The sequence below is a fragment of the Bufo gargarizans genome, chromosome 7 (assembly GCF_014858855.1).
Source record: "Bufo gargarizans isolate SCDJY-AF-19 chromosome 7, ASM1485885v1, whole genome shotgun sequence".
NCBI classification, from domain to species: Eukaryota; Metazoa; Chordata; class Amphibia; order Anura; family Bufonidae; genus Bufo; species Bufo gargarizans.
In genome coordinates, this window is record NC_058086.1 from 25323451 (window position 1) to 25348974 (window position 25524).

General features: G+C 41.5%; 1 protein-coding gene across 3 annotated transcripts in view; it reads right to left on the bottom strand.

Moving 5' to 3' along the window:
• The window catches only part of KLHDC8B (kelch domain containing 8B), a 97735-nt gene that overhangs the window by 41562 nt on the left and 30649 nt on the right, over window positions 1-25524 (bottom strand). For all 3 annotated transcript variants that reach the window (XM_044301466.1, XM_044301463.1, XM_044301464.1), the window contains exons 3-4: window positions 19019-19183; window positions 3096-3320 (exon numbers count right to left, since the gene is read on the bottom strand). In XM_044301466.1, coding sequence (XP_044157401.1) covers window positions 3096-3320; window positions 19019-19183 — 390 coding nt within the window. The remainder of the gene's footprint in view (window positions 1-3095; window positions 3321-19018; window positions 19184-25524) is intronic.

Sequence of the window (25524 nt, forward strand, 5' to 3'; positions counted from 1 at the left end):
TACCACACACAACCTGTGGACAGTTGGGGTGCTGTTTTTGGAAGAAAGCAGCCATGTTTTTTAAAAGGGTGAAAGTTAAGGAAAAGGAGGACAAAGTGACTTTTCAAGGTGGTCAATTGTAGTTGGAACCAATCTCTGATAGGCCATAAAACAGGCTTTGGTGTAAAGCTAACCATGAGTCGTCGTAGAGAGAAGAGGGGTAGCTATCAGACTGTGACTACATGACAGCTCCATAAGTGCTAAAGATAACAAGAAGACTTAACGGGGGAAAATGTCCCACTCTAAAATAACACCCCATTATACCGCCTATGGGGTCTTCCTCCTGGTCACTGATCATATACTGTAATCATAGACATCGGGATGATTGGATGAAGGTTTGTAGATCAGACATTGGTTGAATCTAATGGATCCATTTACACATGGAACATCGCCACAATACAATCGTAAAAGACATGTCATAGTTAACTGTGAGCACCACGCGTTTCAGCCGTCCTGTGAAGATATACGGTAGATTGGCCACTTCAGGCCACAAATAGTTTCAATGCTCTGTGGAGCATCATTTCCCCGACACCATTACTTATTCATGAACGCTATGGATTGAGGCAAAATAGTTATTTTATAAGATAATTGAGATTTTTCTTGCTTTCCCTCCCACATCACCATGAGATATATCACCACTTTCTGATCTAAAAAAAAAACTATTGTTATCTGTTGGGTTATGTGTGGCTTCGTGACACAAAAAAGGATTTAAAAAAATCACTTTCTATGTACAGTAGCATGCAAAAGTACGGGCACCCCTTGTCCAAATGAAGCAAGTTGAAGCTGAAATGATCTCCAAAAGTCATAAAGTTAAAGATGAGCGCTCAGATAACTTTGACCGAGGTCTCAGACCTTAAATAGCCTGTTAGGGTTAAGGCTTGTTCACAAGGTGATAAAAATTTCAAACCATCCTCTAACCTTGTGTCAAAAAACAGTAGCCATATGTTCTTCTATACAGCTGCCTAACACGAGGTCCACAAAGCAGGAGAAGGCTACAAGAAGATAGCAAAGCGTTTTCAGGTTTCCATTTGCTCAGTAGTAATTAAGCATGGGGGTGGATCAATCATGCCTTGAGTTGTGTTGCAGCCAATGGCAAGGGGAACATTTCACGGGCAGATGGAAGAATGGATTCAATGATATTCCAGCAAATTCTTGAAGCAAACCTAATAATAACTGATGATCCTAAACACATCTCAGAATCCACAATAGACGACCTCAAAAGGCGCAAGCTGAAGGTTTTACCAAGGCCCTCACAGTCCCCTGATCTGAACATCATTGAAAATCTTTGGACAGACCTCAAAAGAGCAGCGCATGCAAGATGGTCCAGGAATCTCACAGAACTGGAAGACTTCTGCAAGGAAGAATGGACAATGAAAATCCCTCAAAGAAGAATTGAAGGACTCTTGGCTGGCTACAAAAGGCGTTTACAAGCTGTGATACTAGCCAAAGGGGGTGCTACTAGGTACTAACCATGCAAGGGGCTCAAAGTTTTGCTTCGGGCCCCTTTCCCTTTTTGTTATTTTGGAAATGTAAAAGATGAAAAAAAAAATAGTTTTTGCTTAAAATACAAAGGGATAATGTGTCATCTTCAACTTCTATGTACAAGAATATAACTACTATAATACTGCCTTCTATATACAAGAATATACTATAATACTGCCTCCTATGTACAGGAATATAACTACTATAATACTGCTCCTATGTACAAGAATATAACTACTATAATACTGCCTCCTATGTACAAGAATATAACTATTATAATACTGCCTCCTATGTACAAGAATATAACTACTATAATACTGCTCCTATGTACAAGAATATAACTATTATAATACTGCCTCCTATGTACAAGAATATAACTACTATAATACTGCTCCTTTGTACATGAATATAACTGCTATAATACTGCTTCTATGTACAAGAATATAACTACTATAATACTGCCTCCTATGTACAAGAATATGACTGCTATAATACTGCTCCTATGTACAAGAATATAACTACTATAATACTGCCTCCTATGTACAAGAATATAACTACTATAATACTGCCTCCTATGTACAAGAATATAACTACTATAATACTGCTCCTATGTACAAGAATATAACTACTATAATACTGCCTCCTATGTACAAGAATATGACTGCTATAATACTGCTCCTATGTACAAGAACATAACTACTATAATACTGCCTCCTATGTACAAGAATATAACTACTATAATACTGCCTCCTATGTACAAGAATATAACTACTATAATACTGCTCCTATGTACAAGAATATAACTACTATAATACTGCTCCTATGTACAAGAATATAACTACTATAATACTGCCTCCTATGTACAAGAATATAACTACTATAATACTGCCTCCTATGTACAAGAATATAACTACTATAATACTGCCTCCTATGTACAAGAATATAACTGCTATAATACTGCTCCTATGTACATGAATATAAATGCTATAATACTGCCTCCTATGTACAAGAATATAACTACTATAATACTGCTCCTATGTACAAGGATAATACTACTATAATACTGCTCATATGTACAAGAATATAACTACTATAATACTGCTTCTATGTACAGGAATATAACTACTATAATACTGCTTCAATGTACATGAATATAACTACTATAATACTGCCTCCTATGTACAAGAATATAACTACTATAATACTGCTCCTATGTACAAGGATAATACTACTATAATACTGCTCCTATGTACAAGGATAATACTACTATAATACTGCCTCCTATGTACAAGAATATAACTACTATAATACTGCCTCCTATGTACAGGAATATAACTACTATAATACTGCTTCAATGTACATGAATATAACTACTATAATACTGCCTCCTATGTACAAGAATATAACTACTATAATACTGCTCCTATGTACAATAATATAACTACTATAATACTGCTCCTCTGGATAATGATACAACTGTATCCTACGTAGAAACTGAAAACATGTCCTGAAGTGTACAACCTAGAATATCTTTGCCGCACATGCCAGATTGCGGTATTGGTTATTGCACTCACCTTGCTCAGAGTCAAACATCTCCACGGTGTTTACAAAGTGTGGCCGGGAGTAGAAGTTGTGGGGTCCGGGTTGCTGTAAACCACCAAGACTGAAGAAAGACGTCTCTGTCATGGTGCAGCTGGCAAAGGCACGCCTGCTTGGGATGCTGGGATAACGAGTCCAGCTCTTTACCTCTAGGTCCAAGGCTTCAAAGGCTGTTACCGGAAGTTTTCCTTGCCTACCCCCTACCAAAAAAAGGAGAGATTTGTGACACTGACTTTAATTTACGATCTCCCTCATTTTCCAATAAGATGTCTCTAATATGGACAACAACTATCAGCACCTATGGACTCTGTACTCGGTGGCAAGAGTTGTCACCAGCATCTCATGGGCAGCCTGATAAGCCTATTGATTTCAAGGTGGCCCACGTAATACTTCATTTCCCCTGTGGGGGCACTGTAGGGAAAATGATCACCTGCTGCCAGGCTACCGAGCAGATTGCAACTGATCGCTGGGGGCAGGACTCACCTGCTTCAATCATGGAGAATTCTAAGTATGTTAGCAAAAGTCTAATAATCCAGCACATGGGGGCCACACATATGGTGGTTGCAAGTTGGGGCCACACATATGGTTAGCTGCACTTGGGAGCCACACATAAGGTGGCTGTTCATGGACACTGCGCATGGAGCCCACACATATGGTCCAGTACATGCAGGCCACACTTATGGTGGTTACACAAGAGGGCCACACATAAGGTTGCTGCACATGGGCCCTGCACATGGGGGCCACATCTAAGGCAGCTGCACATGGGCGCTGCACATAGGGGCCACTCATACAGTATCTGCACATGGGGGCCACAAATGGGAAAGATTATGGATATTTCCAGATATGTTTTGTTTTCAACCCTTGTGAACACATTTCTATTCAGATAAGCAGTCCTATGTAAATTTCCTGCTCCTCAGCTCTGAATGACTCCAGGACGTATTTACAGGCGGCGCGCTCTGAGCGTTTCCGGCATAATGTGATATATATTTAGAACAATGTTTTCATGAATGTCGCCCTCTGGGACTCGGGCGGTCGATATAGAAGAACTATGTAAGGATCTTATCTTCCTTCGGAGGCGCTTATAATGGCGGCGGTGACCTTGTACATAACGTCGACCCCCGTCACAGCGCTGATTAATCGCTGGAGCCCGCGGGCGATCACAACTGAGCCCATCCATAGATCAATCTAGTTTTTTTTATTTTTATATTAAAATATGTAAAACACAATAACAGTGGGAACATTTCCATCTCATCCAGAAAAAGGTGACGGCTCCTGGAAGGCGCTCAGTGATGTTCTTAAAGGGACCATGCCACCAATACAGACACCTACACATTAGCGCATTTCTGCTAAGCGTTTCCATAGGTTGCTCGGATGTGTCACATGACCCTTACCGATTTAGGACGTTTACGGAGGGAGGGGCCATGAGAAGCTGCAGCGACCATTCAAACAGCGGATCGGTGGAGTGCCAAGAGTTGGACGCCCACAGACCTATCCAATATGCTGGTCCGGAAAACCCCTTTACCTGATTTAACTGGTAGTCCAAATTTGGTAAGAAGGCAGTGTAGCCCCTTTAAATCCGCCTGCACTGATGTAACTCTGCTCTCCAGTAAATATGGAGGACGCTCAGTCTCAGCCATTTCTCAGCGCTCTCCCTGTGGACAATCTGTGGGCCTCTGCTGTTAGCGGTTTAACACCTCCACCCAGGAGACAGTTTAGTTTTAACTCGAACCTGTACTGTGTAATTGGATGGCGCTTCACTGCTTGGCCCCGAATTCTCTGAGGGACCCGGGTTTAGATTGTCCTTCAGCCTAATGTGGAAAAGGAGGAATTGAAAGAAACGAGCAGAGAAACCGGAGAATGAGATGTGGCCCCGAGACCGAGATCTGCCGAAACGCAGCTACTCATGTAACAGATCTCAGTCGGCTATGACGTCATACAAGTCTGCAACTGGTGCCACCTATATCAGCACTGAAGGGCGTCCATCTGCCCGACGTCTGCATGTCTATCTCTCTCTCATATCTATCTATCTATTTATCTGATGCTAGATGTTTACATCCATCCACACTCGTAGAAGAAAGTATTATTGTTAGGCTCATGCACACGACCGTATGTACTTTGCGGTCCGCAAAACACGGATCTGCAAAAAAAACAAAAAACGGATGACATCTGTGTGACATCCTTGTTGCATATCCATTGTACAAGAATATAACTACTATAATACTGCTCCTATGTACAAGAATATTACTACTATAATACTGCTCCTGTGTACAATAATACAACTACTATAATACTGCTCCTATGTACAATAATATAACTACTATAATACTGCTCCTCTGTACAGGAATATAACTACTATAATACTGTCTCCTATATACAAGAATATAACTACTATAATACTGCCTCCTATGTACAGGAATATAACTACTATAATACTGCCTCCTATGTACAGGAATATAACTACTATAATACTGCCTCCTAAGTACAGGAATATAACTACTATAATACTGCTCCTATGTACATGAATCTAACTGCTATAATACTGCCCTTATGTACAAGGATATAACTACTATAATACTGCCTCCTATGTACAAGAATATAACTACTATAATACTGCTCCTATGTACAAGAATATAACTACTATAATACTGCTCTTATGTACAAGAATACAACTACTATAATACTGCTTCTATGTACAAGAATATAACTACTATAATACTGCTCCTATGTACAAGAATATAACTACTATAATACTGCCTCCTATGTACAAGACTATAACTACTATAATACTGCTCCTATGTACAAGAATACAACTACTATAATACTGCCTCCTATGTACAAGAATATAACTACTATAATACTGCCTCCTATGTACAAGAATATAACTACTATAATACTGCTCCTATGTACAAGAATATAACTACTATAATACTGCTCCTATGTACAAGAATATAACTACTATAATACTGCTCCTATGTACAAGAATATAACTACTATAATACTGCTCCTGTGTACAATAATACAACTACTATAATACTGCTCCTATGTACAATAATATAACTACTATAATACTGCTCCTCTGTACAGGAATATAACTACTATAATACTGTCGCCTATATACAAGAATATAACTACTATAATACTGCCTCCTATGTACAGGAATATAACTACTATAATACTGCCTCCTATGTACAGGAATATAACTACTATAATACTGCCTCCTATGTACAGGAATATAACTACTATAATACTGCTCCTATGTACATGAATCTAACTGCTATAATACTGCCCTTATGTACAAGGATATAACTACTATAATACTGCCTCCTATGTACAAGAATATAACTACTATAATACTGCTCCTATGTACAAGAATACAACTACTATAATACTGCTTATATGTACAAGAATACAACTACTATAATACTGCTTCTATGTACAAGAATATAACTACTATAATACTGCTCCTATGTATAAGAATATAACTACTATAATACTGCCTCCTATGTACAAGACTATAACTACTATAATACTGCTCCTATGTACAAGAATACAACTACTACAATACTGCCTCCTATGTACAAGAATATAACTACTATAATACTGCCTCCTATGTACAAGAATATAACTGCTATAATACTGCCTCCTATGTACAAGAATATAACTACTATAATACTGCTCCTATGTCCAAGAATATAACTACTATAATACTGCCTCCTATGTACAAGAATATAACTACTATAATACTGCTCCTATGTACAAGAATATAACTACTATAATACTGCCTGCTATGTACAAGAATATAACTACTATAATACTGCTCCTATGTACAAGAATATAACTACTATAATACTGCTCCTATGGATAATGATACAACTGTATCCTACTCATATCTATCTATCTCTCATATCTATCTATCTGATGCACACGACCGTATGTACTTTGCGGTCCGCAAAACACGGATCTGCAAAAAAAACAAAAAACGGATGACATCTGTGTGACATCCTTGTTGCATATCCATTGTACAAGAATATAACTACTATAATACTGCTCCTATGTACAATAATATAACTACTATAATACTGCTCCTCTGTACAGGAATATAACTACTATAATACTGTCGCCTATATACAAGAATATAACTAGTATAATACTGCCTCCTATGTACAGGAATATAACTACTATAATACTGCCTCCTATGTACAGGAATATAACTACTATAATACTGTCGCCTATATACAAGAATATAACTACTATAATACTGCCTCCTATGTACAGGAATATAACTACTATAATACTGCCTCCTATGTACAGGAATATAACTACTATAATACTGCCTCCTATGTACAAGAATATAACTACTATAATACTGCCTCCTATGTACAAGAATATAACTACTATAATACTGCTCCTATGTACAAGAATACAACTACTATAATACTGCTTCTATGTACAAGAATACAACTACTATAATACTGCTTCTATGTACAAGAATATAACTACTATAATACTGCTCCTATGTATAAGAATATAACTACTATAATACTGCCTCCTATGTACAAGACTATAACTACTATAATACTGCTCCTATGTACAAGAATACAACTACTACAATACTGCCTCCTATGTACAAGAATATAACTACTATAATACTGCCTCCTATGTACAAGAATATAACTGCTATAATACTGCCTCCTATGTACAAGAATATAACTACTATAATACTGCTCCTATGTCCAAGAATATAACTACTATAATACTGCCTCCTATGTACAAGAATATAACTACTATAATACTGCTCCTATGTACAAGAATATAACTACTATAATACTGCCTCCTATGTACAGGAATATAACTACTATAATACTGCCTCCTATGTACAGGAATATAACTACTATAATACTGCCTCCTATGTACAAGAATATAACTACTATAATACTGCCTCCTATGTACAAGAATATAACTACTATAATACTGCTCCTATGTACAAGAATACAACTACTATAATACTGCTTCTATGTACAAGAATACAACTACTATAATACTGCTTCTATGTACAAGAATATAACTACTATAATACTGCTCCTATGTATAAGAATATAACTACTATAATACTGCCTCCTATGTACAAGACTATAACTACTATAATACTGCTCCTATGTACAAGAATACAACTACTACAATACTGCCTCCTATGTACAAGAATATAACTACTATAATACTGCCTCCTATGTACAAGAATATAACTGCTATAATACTGCCTCCTATGTACAAGAATATAACTACTATAATACTGCTCCTATGTCCAAGAATATAACTACTATAATACTGCCTCCTATGTACAAGAATATAACTACTATAATACTGCTCCTATGTACAAGAATATAACTACTATAATACTGCTCCTATGTACAAGAATATAACTACTATAATACTGCTCCTATGGATAATGATACAACTGTATCCTACTCATATCTATCTATCTCTCATATCTATCTATCTGATGCACACGACCGTATGTACTTTGCGGTCCGCAAAACACGGATCTGCAAAAAAAACAAAAAACGGATGACATCTGTGTGACATCCTTGTTGCATATCCATTGTACAAGAATATAACTACTATAATACTGCTCCTATGTACAGGAATATAACTACTATAATACTGCCTCCTATGTACAGGAATATAACTACTATAATACTGTCGCCTATATACAAGAATATAACTACTATAATACTGCTTCTATGTACAAGAATATAACTACTATAATACTGCTTCTATATACAAGAATATAACTACTATAATACTGCTCCTATGTATAAGAATATAACTACTATAATACTGCCCCTATGTACAAGAATATAACTACTATAATACTGCTTCTATATACAAGAATATAACTACTATAATACTGCTCCTATGTACAGGAATATAACTACTATAACAGACATCCCAACCTGCAAAAACTCATTTCAGGGAGGTGCACTTCTCATTTCAGGGAGGTTTTTTTTTGGGGTTTTTTCACGAACTTTTTATTACATTTTCCAAACATATGAAGTATCTGCACACTTTTCTCTATGGTGTGGAGGACCGGGATCATTACCCTGCCCCAAATTATCATATTTATATATATGATTAAAGCATCCAGGGGGTGTGAATTTAACACTGGGGTAAATAATATAATTAAAATGGAGGGTTAAATGTGTAAATGTATTAAAAAAAAAAAATACATCTCTTTCAATAGTTATATAGCTACTGAATGAGACAGAAGGGATGCCTTTAACATATATATCTCCTTGAGAAGCCAATTTGACCCTAAAGGGTTAATTCAACCTGTAATCTAAACTCTGTCCTGTCACTTCTCTTATCTCTCTGCTCTGCTATCTGACTGAGATAAACCTTTCCGGGAGATATTGTTTCACATGAGGGTGTCAGGGAGCCGCTATCTAATAGCGGGAGACTCCCTGAACCTCCGGGAGAGTTGAGATCCCTGCTATAATACTGCCTCCTATGTACAGGAATATAACTACTATAATACTACTCCTATGTACAGGAATATAACTACTATAATACTGCTCCTATGTACAAGAATATAACTACTATAATACTGCTCCTAGCTGTGAGGACGTGTGTGAGTAGCTCTCCTGAGCCTGTGGATGTCTGTCCAGAGCCCAGGGTGTGGCCAGCCCGGGCGGGGAACTTCCCTCAGCAAGGCCCAGGCTTCCAGGCCTACACTGGGAGAAAACTCCCAAACCATTCCTAAAGTGGATACTAATCCCAAAGTTTCCAGTCAGCAGCAGAATGAAGGAAATATTGTTGTTCTGAAGGAAGAAGAAGAGAGGAAAGTGAGTGCAGTGAAGATGCAAGCGGATCCCAAGTCCAGCCAGCAAGGTGCAGGGGTGATGAGCACAGGCCGTGCAGCAGGTGAGCAGCTCCCCTCTCCTGCACACAGACAGAGACGGACATCACTGGAGAAACAAACATTGCAAGAAAACCTGAAACAGCAAATTGTGGCTTCCAGCATGGCCTGTCAGGGCCGCACCAGATCTGCAGCAATGCCTCTGCAGGTAACCAGGAATGCCATGTCTACAAACACTGCAAAGTGTGAACAGGCCTCAGCAGATGCAACCGCAAGTACTAGCAGTAAAGCTGGGAAGGCAAAGCTGCAGGAGACCGGTGAATCCAAACAGCCTGGACCCCGACCAGGGCAGCAGGTGAAGGAGACCACGAGGGCACCTGAGCTGCAGATGGCGGAGGAGATCCCGACACTGGTAAGGAGAATGGGGGAGTTAAAGCATCACAAACAACTGCTACAGATGCAGATAGACTGTATATATAACCTGAAAACTGCACACCCCGATAGTAACACCTTGTATGATACCAAGCTGCACTCACTGGGCATAGAGCTGGCACAGGTGGTGAAGGAGATGGACTGTGTCCTGGAGAGGATGGGGCCCCTGGCCGAGTCCTACGGGAACCAGGAACGCTTCTCACAGCAGAGACAGAACAGTGACTCTGGATCCCGCTCCTCTAGAGCACAATCAGGGTCCGTGTCCCCAGATGAGCCCCGGCGAGTGACACAACCAATACTGAAGCCTGCAAGTTTCTCTTTCCAGAAGGGAGGTGGGCAAGAGCAGCAGCAAGAACCTTCAGCTGTCCCTGAGCAACATTCTGGATATGTGGCACCACAAGTCCCAGCAGAGCCAGCCCAACAGCAGGACAGTGGACATGTATCCATGGGTCAAGGTGATGCGGTGACGCAGGAGAGCTCTGTTACTGGGGCACAGACCGGGGACATTGATATTGTACCTGAAGGGTTGGGGGCTGGGGACACTGTACAGTCTGTGTGGGATATAGAGGTGGATGGTGGTCAGGAGGGTGTACGGAATGATGTCTGTAATTTCCCCCCCTTAACACAACCCACGTCGGATGAGACTGTCCTCTCTAGTGCAGACGCGCGGCCCAATACTCAAGGTAGTGAGCCCCGTCAGGATCCTCCCAGAAATGCCTGGAGCCGCGGCGCTCCATCCTTCACCTCCAGTGCAGGCTATACGGGCCAGGCGTTTAAGAGGAGGAACGTGGTAAGGTTTAAGCACCGAGGCACCAAAGAAGACCTCCCCGATAGGAGGTTTGTGGTGAGGGAACTCCTGTGCCACCAGATGGGGTTTGCTCCAGAGGACATCCTGGCGGTGATAAATCTACCAGACAGGCAGGGCTATGATGTTAGCTTTAAGCTTATGTCTAGTCTGGATAGGTTCTGGGCAAACTTTGCCAGGGTTAGAGACACCGAGGGCTGGAATAAGTTCATTTTCATTCCCATTTCCAAGCCAGACACTGTTATTGTGAATGTCATCTTCTGGAATGAATCTGTTCCTCCCCAGGACATTGTGGTGTGGCTCCGGAGGCACTGTGACCTCGTGTCCGATCTCACTAAGAACAGGGACGATGATGGTGTCTGGACTGGAGGGTGGAAGGTGCTGGTGAAGCTGCGCCAGCACAATAACATCACCTTACATCTCCCTAACTCCTTCTTTATCGGTAGAGAGAAAGGCGTCTGTTTTTATCCTGGGCAACCTAGAAAGTGCTTCAAGTGTGGCAAAGTCGGTCATGTGGCAAATGTGTGCACAGTGGTCAAGTGCAACCTGTGTGGTGAGCTCGGCCATCTGAGTGCCACATGTAAGAACGTTAGGTGCAATCTCTGCGGGCAGATTGGCCACTCACATAAGGATTGCCCAGATGCCTGGCATAACGTATGCAGGGAGCTTCCAGATGAGGAGTTAGCGGAGGCCGCAGACGCTATAGAGGAGGAGGCTTTGATGTCAGGGACCATACTGACGAGGCACGAGGTACAACAGGGGTCAGGTGAGACAACACCCGAACCTCAGCCTTCAGAGAACACACAGGGCACCATGGAGGTGGTCACTCAGGACCAGTCTCAGGCAGCCGCCTCTGTATCACCGTCTGTATATGAAGAGGCCAAGAGGAACAAAAGGAGGAAAAAAGATAAGTCTTCCCGTAAGTCTGAGGAGGAACATAACCTGGGCCAAAACACCAGGAAAAAAGTCAGTACCGGTGCAGGCGTCATGGTCCTATCAAACAGATATGAGGCGTTATCAGAGTCTGATGGGGATTATGAGGAAGAGCAACAGAGAATAGATAATGAGTGTGAGGCAGACACAGGGGACCCCCCAACAAAGAAGAAGCCCCCTCCTGTAGAAGCCCTTGTAGAGTCAGATATGGAGACCGGTGGTAGGCAGGAAGCCTCTGATCCTGACCTATGTTGATGGGAGTCACTTATCTGCTCTTTCTATGTTGTCTTGTGATGGCTGGGTTTTTTCTAAAAGTTGCTTCGAGCAATGTGAACAGCATCAAAGTAAGAAGGACCAGATACGCGGTATACGATCACCTCAGATACCTGGATGCAGATGTCATCTTTCTGCAGGAGACACGTTTGAACACCTTGGGGCATCTACGTGAGGCTGAGAGTGAATGGCGGTCTGGTCCTTCTTGCTGGTCGCTGGCTGTGGAGCCTTATGCCGGGGTGGCCATATTGTTTAACACAAATGACGTGACTGTGCACAGGTTAACGGAGGTAGCTATGGGAAGGTGCCTGGTGCTGGAAGTGACCATCCATGGTAGACGGCTCCGCTTTATTAACATCTACGGCCCACAGACAGTGGCTGAGAGAATCCAGCTGTTTAATGATGTGAAGCAGTATCTTTTCACCTCTATACCTGTAGTAATGGCGGGGGACTTTAATGTCACTTTGTCATCAGGTGACCGGTCCTCGGGCAGGGCGGTGGTCAGAGACTCCAGAGTCTTAAGTAATATAATATCGCAGGCTGGCCTAAGTGATGTCTTCACATGGGGTGGCAGGAAGCCAAACTTCACATATTCTTGTGCTGACAGAAGCAGTAGAATTGACATGGCGTTTGTGAACCCCACAGAGACTGTTAGCGGGATAAGTGAGAAGGTCGTCCCCTACTCTGACCACCTGGCTTTGTTTTTTTGCTTGGGAGCCACTAGACGCTCTGATATTGGTAGAGGGCTATGGAGGCTTAACTCTAGCCTCCTGGATGATGTCTACGTCCAGGATTGTGTCCACTCTCTTTTCCAGGTTCAGCTTCAGAGAGTGGACTTTTATAACAACGTGGCCGACTGGTGGGAGGATGTCAAGGTGGAGATCAGATCCCTCTTACAGGGACTGTCAATTAAAAGAGGGAAGAGTAAGTATAGCCAGTATCTCAGGCTGCGGAAAGAATTGGAGTCACTGTATTCGGCGGGTGGGGATGAAAAACAAAAGATCGACCAACTGAAATCTGAGATAAGTCAGTATCAGTACAGCAGGTACACCTCCCTGGTTCTGGAACGGGATTATGGGACCTTAGGGGCTCCTGATCCCTTCGAGAATTGCAGGGAACGTGTGGCTAATAGATCGGTGGCAGGTCTCACTGACTCCCAGGGTGTTTTGCAGGAATCTCGGGAGGGTATCCTGGGGGTGGTGAGATCTTACTATGCTGGCTTATTTCAGAAGAAGGTTTTGGATAAAGAGAAGATGACTCAATTCTTGGAGGCAACTCCAGGTCCTGATACTAATGATGTGGACTTTTCTCCTTTGACAGCAGAATTAACGGTGGAGGAAGTTAAAGTGGCCATTGATCAGTTACATCTGAAGAAGGCACCAGGTCCAGATGGTATAACAGCAGAATTCTATAAGAAGTTCGTAGACCACTTGGCCCCAATCCTCGTGGACGTGTACAAAAATTGTCTAGAAAATCACCTGATGCCTCCGTCCATGAGGGTGTCCTCGCTAATTCTGCTGTCTAAAGGTAAGGAGCCTAGCGACATCAAGAACTGGAGGCCGATTGCCCTCTTGAATGTTGACAGGAAGATTCTGGCAAAAATCCTTTTCTCTAGGTTAGTCTGTTTGTCCCGGGCACTGTTGTCAGGCTGTCAGTTTGGCACAGTAAAAGGGCGGAACATCTCTGGAGCAGTCATCTCGATAAGGGAGATGTTTGAGAGATGTAAAGCTCTGAGGTGTGGGAGATATGTTGTAGGTCTGGACCAGGCTAAAGCTTTTGACAGAGTGGATCACGAGTATCTATGGGCCACTTTGTCAAAGTACGGTATTACAGGACAATTTGTAGATTGGCTGAAAACTTTATATTGTGAGGCGAAGAGCTTTCCTCTAATCAATGGTTGGCAAGGGGACACTTTTGAAGTAGAGGCAGGGGTGAGACAGGGTTGCCCTTTGAGTCCACTGCTGTATGTGTTTGCCTTGGACCCGTTCCTGAGGTCACTGCAGGAGTGTGATTTTCAGGGGGTGCCGGTCCCCCACTGCTTGCCTTTGAAAGTAGTTGCCTATGCGGATGATGTGACTGTGGTGATATCTGAGCCTCGTGAGGTGCAGATGTTGTCTGCAGCCATCAGAAGCTACTCGGAGGCCTCGGGGTCTCTAGTCAACCTTGAGAAGAGTCAAGCTCTCTGGACTTTAAGTACTGATCCAGACTTTGATCTGCCACAATTTGCAAAGGCCTCCACCTATATTAAAATCCTTGGGGTCAAATTTGGGAGGGAAGATAATGCCAAACTAAATTGGGAAGAAAAGTTGGATTCCGGAAATGCAAAGGTTCAGCGATGGAAGAACTGGAGGCTGACCTATAGAGAAAGGGTTACTATGTTGAAGACTTACCTGGTCCCCGTCTTCTTGTACGTCTCTGTTGTCTTTCCTTTGCCAGAACCTTTCTCGGCTAGGCTCTTTAGCCTGTTCTTCCAACTTTTGTGGGGGAACAGGTTGAACCCAATAAAAAGAGGGATCACCTACCTACAGAGGAGAGAGGGTGGGCTGGATATGTTAAATCCAAGGGTGTTCTTTGACTCCATGTTTCTGAAAGTTAATTTTGGTTGCCTGGACTCAAACAGCAGCTCCCTGTGGGCGAACAGTGTCAGGGACTGGATATTGCCTTTTGCAGAGTCTTGGGTGCGAGGCGGCAGTCTCAAGAGGGGTCGGTTTACTCGTGGCTTCCTCCCCCAGTACCTGGAATATAGTCTAAAGTGTGTGAAGAAATGGGGAATAGACAAGGTGTATCTGGAGACTAAGACCAGGAAGGATCTCTATATAAAGATCTGTAGGGCCTTCTATAACTTGCAGCCAGCACTGAGAGACTGTACAACAGCCACCTTGCAGGAAAGTCTTAGGTTCCTCAACGGACCAAGGCTTCCTGCAAAGTTGTTTGACATTGCCTGGCTGTCATTCCATGGGAAGCTTTTTGTCAGAGGCAATTTAAAGTTCCTGAGTGTTCTAGATCGCATGTGTCCCTTGGGCTGTCAGCAGGAGGAGACTATGGAACATTTTATAACCGAGTGCTGGGGAGGGCGACAGATATGGCAGGAGATAGCCAGCAAGCTAAAAATCCCAAGGCTGCAGTCTCTGACCTACCCAGACATTGTATATGGTGTGACATCACAGGTAGCTGACATTGACCGGGGGACCCTGCATTTGATTATAACCATCGTTAAATACTATCACTGGCAGACAAGAACAAGAGTGTCCATCCACAGTGAGCCCTTCAACCATGAGAAAGCCGTAAACCTCATCCTGTCGGAGCTAAGGTGGGTCAGATCTATAGAAGTTAGGAGAAAGGGCGAGAATGAAAAATTATGGAAGAATGTATATTTGGAGTAATTTCTGGTTCATGTATCCTGGAATTATGTTTATTTATTCATCTTTTCTCCCATTTATTTGCAATGGACTCTTAAGTTAAAGTTATTATAAACTTATTATTTTGATAATATGTATGATTTCAGTTTAATAATTGTTTGTTCATTCTCATTTCGGAATGTACTATTGTATTTTTGCTTGTTTTATACTAATAAAAATTGCCTCCTATGTACAAGAATATAACTACTATAATACTGCTCCTATGTACAAGAATACAACTACTATAATACTGCTTCTATGTACAAGAATACAACTACTATAATACTGCTTCTATGTACAAGAATATAACTACTATAATACTGCTCCTATGTATAAGAATATAACTACTATAATACTGCCTCCTATGTACAAGACTATAACTACTATAATACTGCTCCTATGTACAAGAATACAACTACTACAATACTGCCTCCTATGTACAAGAATATAACTACTATAATACTGCCTCCTATGTACAAGAATATAACTGCTATAATACTGCCTCCTATGTACAAGAATATAACTACTATAATACTGCTCCTATGTCCAAGAATATAACTACTATAATACTGCCTCCTATGTACAAGAATATAACTACTATAATACTGCTCCTATGTACAAGAATATAACTACTATAATACTGCCTGCTATGTACAAGAATATAACTACTATAATACTGCTCCCATGTACAAGAATATAACTACTATAATACTGCTCCTATGGATAATGATACAACTGTATCCTACTCATATCTATCTATCTCTCATATCTATCTATCTGATGCACACGACCGTATGTACTTTGCGGTCCGCAAAACACGGATCTGCAAAAAAAACAAAAAACGGATGACATCTGTGTGACATCCTTGTTGCATATCCATTGTACAAGAATATAACTACTATAATACTGCTCCTATGTACAAGAATATAACTACTATAATACTGCTCCTGTGTACAATAATACAACTACTATAATACTGCTCCTATGTACAATAATATAACTACTATAATACTGCCTCCTATGTACAAGAATATAACTACTATAATACTGCTCCTATGTACAAGAATATAACTACTATAATACTGCTCCTATGTACAAGAATATAACTACTATAATACTGCCTCCTATGTACAGGAATATAACTACTATAATACTGCTCCTATGTACATGAATCTAACTGCTATAATACTGCCCTTATGTACAAGGATATAACTACTATAATACTGCCTCCTATGTACAAGAATATAACTACTATAATACTGCTCCTATGTACAAGAATATAACTACTATAATACTGCTCCTATGTACAAGAATACAACTACTATAATACTGCTTCTATGTACAAGAATATAACTACTATAATACTGCCTCCTATGTATAAGAATATAACTACTATAATACTGCCTCCTATGTACAAGACTATAACTACTATAATACTGCCTCCTATGTACAAGAATATAACTACTATAATACTGCTCCTATGTACAAGAATACAACTACTATAATACTGCTTCTATGTACAAGAATATAACTACTATAATACTGCCTCCTATGTACAAGAATATAACTACTATAATACTGTCTCCTATATACAAGAATATAACTACTATAATACTGCCTCCTATGTACAAGAATATAACTACTATAATACTGCTCCTATGTACAAGAATACAACTACTATAATACTGCTCCTATGTACAAGAATACAACTACTATAATACTGCTTCTATGTACAAGAATATAACTACTATAATACTGCCTCCTATGTACAAGAATATAACTACTATAATACTGTCTCCTATATACAAGAATATAACTACTATAATACTGCCTCCTATGTACAGGAATATAACTACTATAATACTGCCTCCTATGTACAGGAATATAACTACTATAATACTGCCTCCTATGTGCAGGAATATAACTACTATAATACTGCTCCTATGTACATGAATCTAACTACTATAATACTGCTTCTATGTACAAGAATATAACTACTATAATACTGCCTCCTATGTATAAGAATATAACTACTATAATACTGCCTCCTATGTACAAGACTATAACTACTATAATACTGCTCCTATGTACAAGAATACAACTACTATAATACTGCCTCCTATGTACAAGAATATAACTACTATAATACTGCTCCTATGTCCAAGAATATAACTACTATAATACTGCTCCTATGTACCAGAATATAACTACTATAATACTGCTCCTATGTACAAGAATATAACTACTATAATACTGCCTCCTGTGTACAAGAATATAACTACTATAATACTGCCTCCTATGTACAAGAATATAACTACTATAATACTGCTCCTATGTACAAGAATATAACTACTATAATACTGCTCCTATGTACAAGAATATAACTACTATAATACTGCCTCCTATGTATAAGAATATAACTACTATAATACTGCTCCCATGTACCAGAATATAACTACTATAATACTGCTCCCATGTACCAGAATATAACTACTATAATACTGCTCCTATGTACAAGAATATAACTACTATAATGCTGCCTCCTATGTACAAGAATATAACTACTATAATACTGCTCCTATGTACAAGAATATAACTACTATAATACTGCTCCTATGTACAAGAATATAACTACTATAATACTGCTCCTATGGATAATGATACAACTGTATCCTACTCATATCTATCTATCTCTCATATCTATCTATCTGATGCACACGACCGTATGTACTTTGCGGTCCGCAAAACACGGATCTGCAACAAAAAAAAAACGGATGACATCTGTGTGACATCCTTGTTGCATCCGTTTTTTGCAGATCCATTGTAACAATGCCAGTCCTTCTTGCATTTTTTTGCGAAGCAGGCATACGGAAACGGAATGCTGATCGTGCAGGGTTTTTTTTTTGCGGACCCATTGAAGTGAATGGTTCCACATACGGACCTGCTCACGTGCATGTGACTATCTCAATCATCTGAATTTTCTCCAGAAATCTACATGAACTCGCTGCGGCATCCAGATGAATGGAACTGAATTTCAGTTGCAGAAATTTCTGCAATAAATCTGCGACATGTGAATATACCCCTAGGGAAGACCCGTATAATGTCATCGTGTGGACCTCCACAGCGTCTCAGAATCCGGACTACAATGATATAAACGCGCCCCTATGACATGAATAAGAAGTAAGGAATAACGCAGCCTACCTAAGACATAGATTCTGTTTCCACGCAGGAAAGCGGAGGCTCCGTAACGTGGCGTGGGCATGGGGGGAAGCGGCACCCAGTTATCTTTAGCTGGTTCATAGAGTCTTACCAAGGCCTGAGGGGAGGTGTCCGCACCCATTCCTCCAAGTGCATAAATCTTCCCATCTGCAAGACAATGAAACCGAGTAAAAGAAGATGTCTCCAGCCCAGCAGGACACATGACCCACATTTCAAGGTACAGTCAGGACTTGCTTGTGTATGGAGAGAGGGCAGCTATGTCATGTCTAGGAAAAATAGATCTAATTTCACCCTCAAATAGCGCCTCACTTATTCACAGGCCGTGTCTGGTACTGCAGCTCATCCTTACTCAATGTAAAAGTTTTTACCCATCTAGTAAGGTGAACATGACCTCTGGGACCCCCTCCAATCCTGCGAATGAAGGGTCTGTAGTGTGGCCCCTTTATTCTTAGGATCACTGAGGGTCTCTGGGGTCGGAACCCCATCAGACATAAATTTGAGGCATATGGTGATGCATTTAGATGGCAGTACCCATTCAATATGGCTAAACTGCAGTACCAGACACAGCCCATGGATATGATGTGTTCCCCCTCTTTTCTGGGGGAAAAACAGACCAACATATATATATATATATATATATATATATATATATACACAAACACACATTATATACATATAAGATATTTATAAAAAAAAAAGTTTAGTCCCTCTTTAATGATGTCCAAAATTCTGATACAAATCTCCAAAACCTCAGCTTCTTCACATAGCCATAGAGTTAAAAGATAAAATTCTGCCTGTAGCCACCACTAGGGGGAGTGTAGTGCACCACTGAACTCAATGATAAATCTGTCTTTACTAAGCTCCCTCTAGTGGTGGCTGCAGGCAACCAGAATTTTATCTTTTTAACTCTAGGCAAATGATTTGTTACATTGTAGTCAGTGCAAAGCAGATAAACTTCCAGTATAAATAACCAAAACTTATGAGAGGACTTCTTAATTAGTAATGAATTTTAATGATTTCCATTCAGATGTCGACACCAGAGCCATTTTGATATTTCTCCAGCAGACTCTGCAGATAATGAAGCATTTGTGAATATTTCCATTGTAACATATTGTAATTTATTAAACTGAAGTCTCTAACACAATAGAGAAATCGTTTCGTCCTGGCGGCATCGCTTTTCTTGCGTGTGTAATTATAAAAGCTGTGCAAGCAGATGTAATTAATGTTTTCTGCACCGTTACTCCGCGCTGCCGGAGAACACCAATAGGATCGGCCGTGTTGCCTCCTTCGGCTCATCGACAATTTCTCATTCACACTCCAGTTACCCTCAGTGAGCGCTCTCATACAAAACGATATTATTAGATCAAATGTCTCCAACCAGAGAATTGTGTTAGAGGATAGGACAGGAGCAATAACATAATCAACACGGGGGGGGTGTTGAGCGAGCAGTTCCGGTGCCTGAGGGATCCGAAAATCCCCTATGCCACATAAGAAGACACCAGTGTTATAAATAACACCGGGTAGGTGGGAGGTCATGTTACAGATTTTGCACTGGGGTCCAAGTTGCACCTCTGAACTAAACAAAAATAACTCAATTTTTGCATGTGTTTTACTCACTTCACTGCGGTCCAGCACCACGCTGGAGTCATTCCGCTCCAAAACTCGTGTGGTTGCCATTATGACCAGAGTGGCCCACTACAATGATCACAGATGACCTGTTTTAAGGCTCCTGGCCCCACCCAAACCTTAACTGACATTCAGGTGTGTTCCTGAATGCTCAAGGTATATCCTTGTATCGCACTAAATTTAAAATGTGTGGGAAAAATATTTTTAAAAAGGAGCAGTGGTGACCCACCTCAGTCAGTGATTGGCTGAGCAGACACATTTCTGTGTCAAGAGGGACCAGGACGGAGAGATCGGCAGAGAACCTTGGAAGCACTGCAATGGGAGCATCAAGGGATCGGTAAGATGAGCATAATTTTTTAAGGCTTTTTGACCCTTTTTTTGAAAAATAAAGTTTTCAGACTAGGCAACCCCTTTAAGCACTGTCGCTACAGTAGGCCCATCTCCTGCTTCCTTCACATGGACTCTCTGATGATCACCTTCACCTTATCTTCTGGCTACATCTCAAAACTTGCCTGATACTTCTGCCCATCTCAACCCATCTCCACATCTTCCCTTGACATCATCCTTGGTTGAACTTGATGAACGTACTGTATGTCTTTTTTTAACCATATTAACTAGGTAACTATATTATCAGTAGCCTATCTGCTGCCACTTGGTGACTACTACAGGGGTGAATCTGTCTGGAAAAGCCCATACCTCCATGAGAAGATTAAGGGTGAGGAACAGGGAGGCTTTTTACATGCCCTACCTTTGGCAGTCAGTGTCAAACCTGTTACGGCACTAGAGGTTCCACTGTTGGTACGCTCCGTGACAATGATGTCCGCCCCATCAATGGAACCCATTCACATGTGACTTCACCATTCCACAGAATCTGTAAACAAAAAGGATCTGCCCAAAAATTCTAGCGGCTCACCAATGCAACAATGTTGCAATCTCTTAGCACTGACCTATTATGCTTTGAAGGGTGTGTATACTTATGCAACCAATCATTTTTATTGCATCTAAAATTAAGAATGAAAAAACTTAGCAAATTGTCTATAATAAAAATAAAAAAAATCTACCGTTCTGCGTTCACAGCTCCCAGAAAGGCCTGTGTTTCTCTATGGTTACAGACAACAGGGAATCCCTGTGTAGTCAGGTGCGAATTTTTCCCCTTTGCTTCTGTTTTGGGGGCAAGCACCCCGAACCAGCTGTCTGCGGATATTTGGTTTGGATATTTTCTCCAAGGCTTGTTAAAAAGTCGGAGTTTGACTCAGAAAGCCACTCCCACAAGGTGGCGCTAGCGAGATGGTTCTCTTTCCTTGACAGATGCCTCTTTACTCCTGTTTTTTGCAAACAGTAAAAGAGGAGGCATGACGGCATCATCACACTGCACACAGGGTTTGTTTGTAATCTGCATAGGAGTTGTACACACAAAATTTTTATTATTTTATGCTTTGGTGCAATAAATACAGTGATTGCAAAAGTCTGCACGCCCTTTCGTTTTCTGAAAATAGCATTTGTAATTAACTTCAATAAGATCAATCACTGGTGACGGGTGACACCCAGTTGGATCTATCCCTGGTTCTGCAGACCTTTCCGTCATTCCGATGTAGCAGCTTCGATCATAGTTCATTATAAATCTCTCCTTTATAATTATCCTCTCAGGGGAACAAGGATTTGCTAATTATTTGTGATAAGCGGTGACAATACAGCGGCGATATCATCCCTGAGCTCCCGCGGTCCTGATGTCTCCCGTTCGATCACGGACAGGTACGCCGCCGAACTTCAAACTAATTACACATAGAATTTTTCTTTCTCTGCCAAGGATCCTGACGGTTTTACCTGTGGGAAATATGCGGCAGACGAGGCCTGTGTGCGTTATGCAGATTTTATGGAAATCTCTGTGAGGATGGGCAAAAAAAAAAAAAAGAGAAAGAAGAAGACAAGAAAAATTCTTAATTAAAATGGATTTTCTCGCGGCTGCCCGGGAGATAAGCCGCACACGGGACGTAATATCGTTTGGCTCTTTTGAAATGCATTTACAACAAATGGTCGTCTGTAAACGACCTTTTAAATGGCAGATATTTATGATGTGCGGCGTGCAAAGCCCGTGGTGTTTCAGGCTGCTATTCTTAGCGGTCTCTGATGAATAATGGGTTTGAAAATGGAGCAGAGCCGAGTTTATCATTTCATGTAACTCACTGTGATATCATTATGACAGAAGACTGCGTAGGAGTGACCAAAGACTGATCAAGGGATCACATGACTGTACAGGCCTGCCCCCGAGGAAACTCTTCAATAAACATGGAGATATAGCAGCTGAATGGGCCCGGAGGACAAAACGCGTTTCACTGGTGGCAGAAGCTGGCCGCTCAAATCGTATGGGCCAACCTCAAATCTCAACCTATCACTTCATGAAGCTGCCATCAAAACCCTCAGAAGGGTAAACCAGTGCACAACCAGAAGTGGAGATTCTTGGGACCAGAGGGGTAGCTTGGTTTTCCTTTATCTTGGGCAAAGACTGCCACACTAGTCATAGCTGAGAAGGACATGTTGGCACCTCCATGGCATCCTGGCACATGATCCGCCAGCCTCCAGCCCACCCAGCTAAGCTCTTGCCCTGGATGATAGAACAGTATAAGAAATCCAAGACTGTCCTGCCAAGTCTGGTGGTCCTGACTCCTGACCAAGTAAAACTGGTTCTGTACTGCCTAGATGGCTTACATCTCAACTTACGGCAGTTATAGGGGGTGCAGAGGTTGATGTTGCACCTGGATCCTGTTGCCTGAGGGTCCCAAGAACCCCACGGCCATAAGAGGAGGCCAGTTTTAGAAACTGCACATGACTACTGGCCAAACTTAAAGGGTATGTATAGTTTTGCAGTCAGTTGGTGTAATACTCCAATACATCTGACATAAGATTTAGTTACTTTGCAACTAGTCTTGATTAAAAGAAGAATCACCTGGAGCTTAGTGTACAGATCTGCTACGCGGAACAATGTGTCTCCATGGTTACAGACTACAAGCAGATACAATGTACTCAGACAGAGCCTCTAGTCAATTTTTTTTTTATAACCTACAGACGGGAGGAATGGGGCAGATGGAACAGAGTAACACGTGATTACAGGATCCGACTAACACACTAGATTTTCTTAAAGTCTTTAAACTTGGAGACACATACTGTAGGTGTGCATGGGACCTGTATACACAAAACGGTAGGACATTTTAAATCAAGACTGTTTCCAAACTTGCTAGATTTGTATTTTTATTTTAGATGCATCTGAGCTAAAAATAAAATAAAAAAAGTGTACACACCTCTTAACGCACTGTGAATACTTATGCAACCTGCATTGAGCTATCTGGAGGGAGGGGGGGTTCTGTATCCCAGACCTCCTCATTGCAGGTAGCTGCAGTTATGAAGCTGGCATATGTCCCACAGCCGATGCCTCCTCGGACATGCAGGCCCGCTGCTGCATCAGCACTTCTGTAAATTACCACGGCTCTGGGTATTGAGCAGCAGGATAATGAGAACATTCATCTCTCTCCTCCGCCGTATGCGATGACTTTACAGTTTTACGAGTAAAGTTGATTGTCCACGCCCTGTTAATTTCACATCTTCAGACAAGAGAGGCCATTACTGAGCTCTGCACCATGCGGTCATTTGGCAAATATCCGCAGATAACATTCGCCCAGCTGAGATTAGATTATGTCGGGGCCCGGCGCTCGGTGGGCATCGCTCAGGAACGTCCTCTGCAGTTAATATTTAATGGGCTCAAGAAAATGTAATTGCGCATTGTCAAGCTTCAAAGTGTCCCGTGGACAAGGAGTTTACCTTCAGATGACTTTCAATTATCTACGGCCTGACTGCAGTGTCTGGACCATAGCATTATGGATGGATGGATGGATAGACAGACAGACATAGCACCCTCAATAAGTCAAAAAATTAACATCCAATAAAAATCAGGACTGCTGACTGGTGTAAATGTATGTTCTTCTGTTCAGACAGAGCTGGGACTTCTGTGGTCCTATTAAAGGATCTCCGACAGCACCTATGACACTGGCTGACCTGTTACATGTGCGCTTGGCAGCTGAAGACATCTGTGTTGGTCCCATGTTCATATGTGCCCTCATTGCTGCGAAAAATGTTCTAATATATGCAAATTAGCCTCTAGGAGCAACAGGGGCGTTACCGTTACACCTAGAGGCTCTCTCTGCAACTGCAGTTTGATTGGCAGGCCCGGGTGTGATGACATTTGCTCGGTCTGGCTCTGTCAATGAAAGTGCAGAGGGTGCAGCAGTTGCAGAGAGAGCTGAGCCTCTAGGTGTAATGGCAACGCCCCCATTGCTCCTAGAGGCTCATTTGCATATATTAAAACCTCATTTTTCTCAGCAATGCGGGCACATATGAACATGGGACCAACACGGATGTCTTCAGCTGCCAAGTGCACATGTAACAGGTCAGCCAGTGTCATAGGGACAAAACTGCTGACAGATGCCCTTTAAAACACCCCAAAACTAACTTATAGATGGTGATGAGGAAGGGGGGGGGGGGGGGGATGGGGGTAAATCCACACATGAACTTTTTACTTCATTACTCGGCACACGATGCACACAAATCTCTCACTATCCGGCCGGCTTAGTAACATGGCCTCCCCTTCCCCCCGCAGCCGACGAGTAAATACTACAAACACAACAGAAGATTGGATCTAATTTTAATCACTTGTCTCCCTGGAGACTCCATGGCAACGTGACTATGCATTAAACGCACTGGCATCTGTATATAATGCTGTGTACCTGCACTGTACCGGGGGAGGTGACAACACCTGCGTGCACTGGGGGACATCTTTTTGCCATAGCATTAGATAAGAAGGCCCCCCCCTC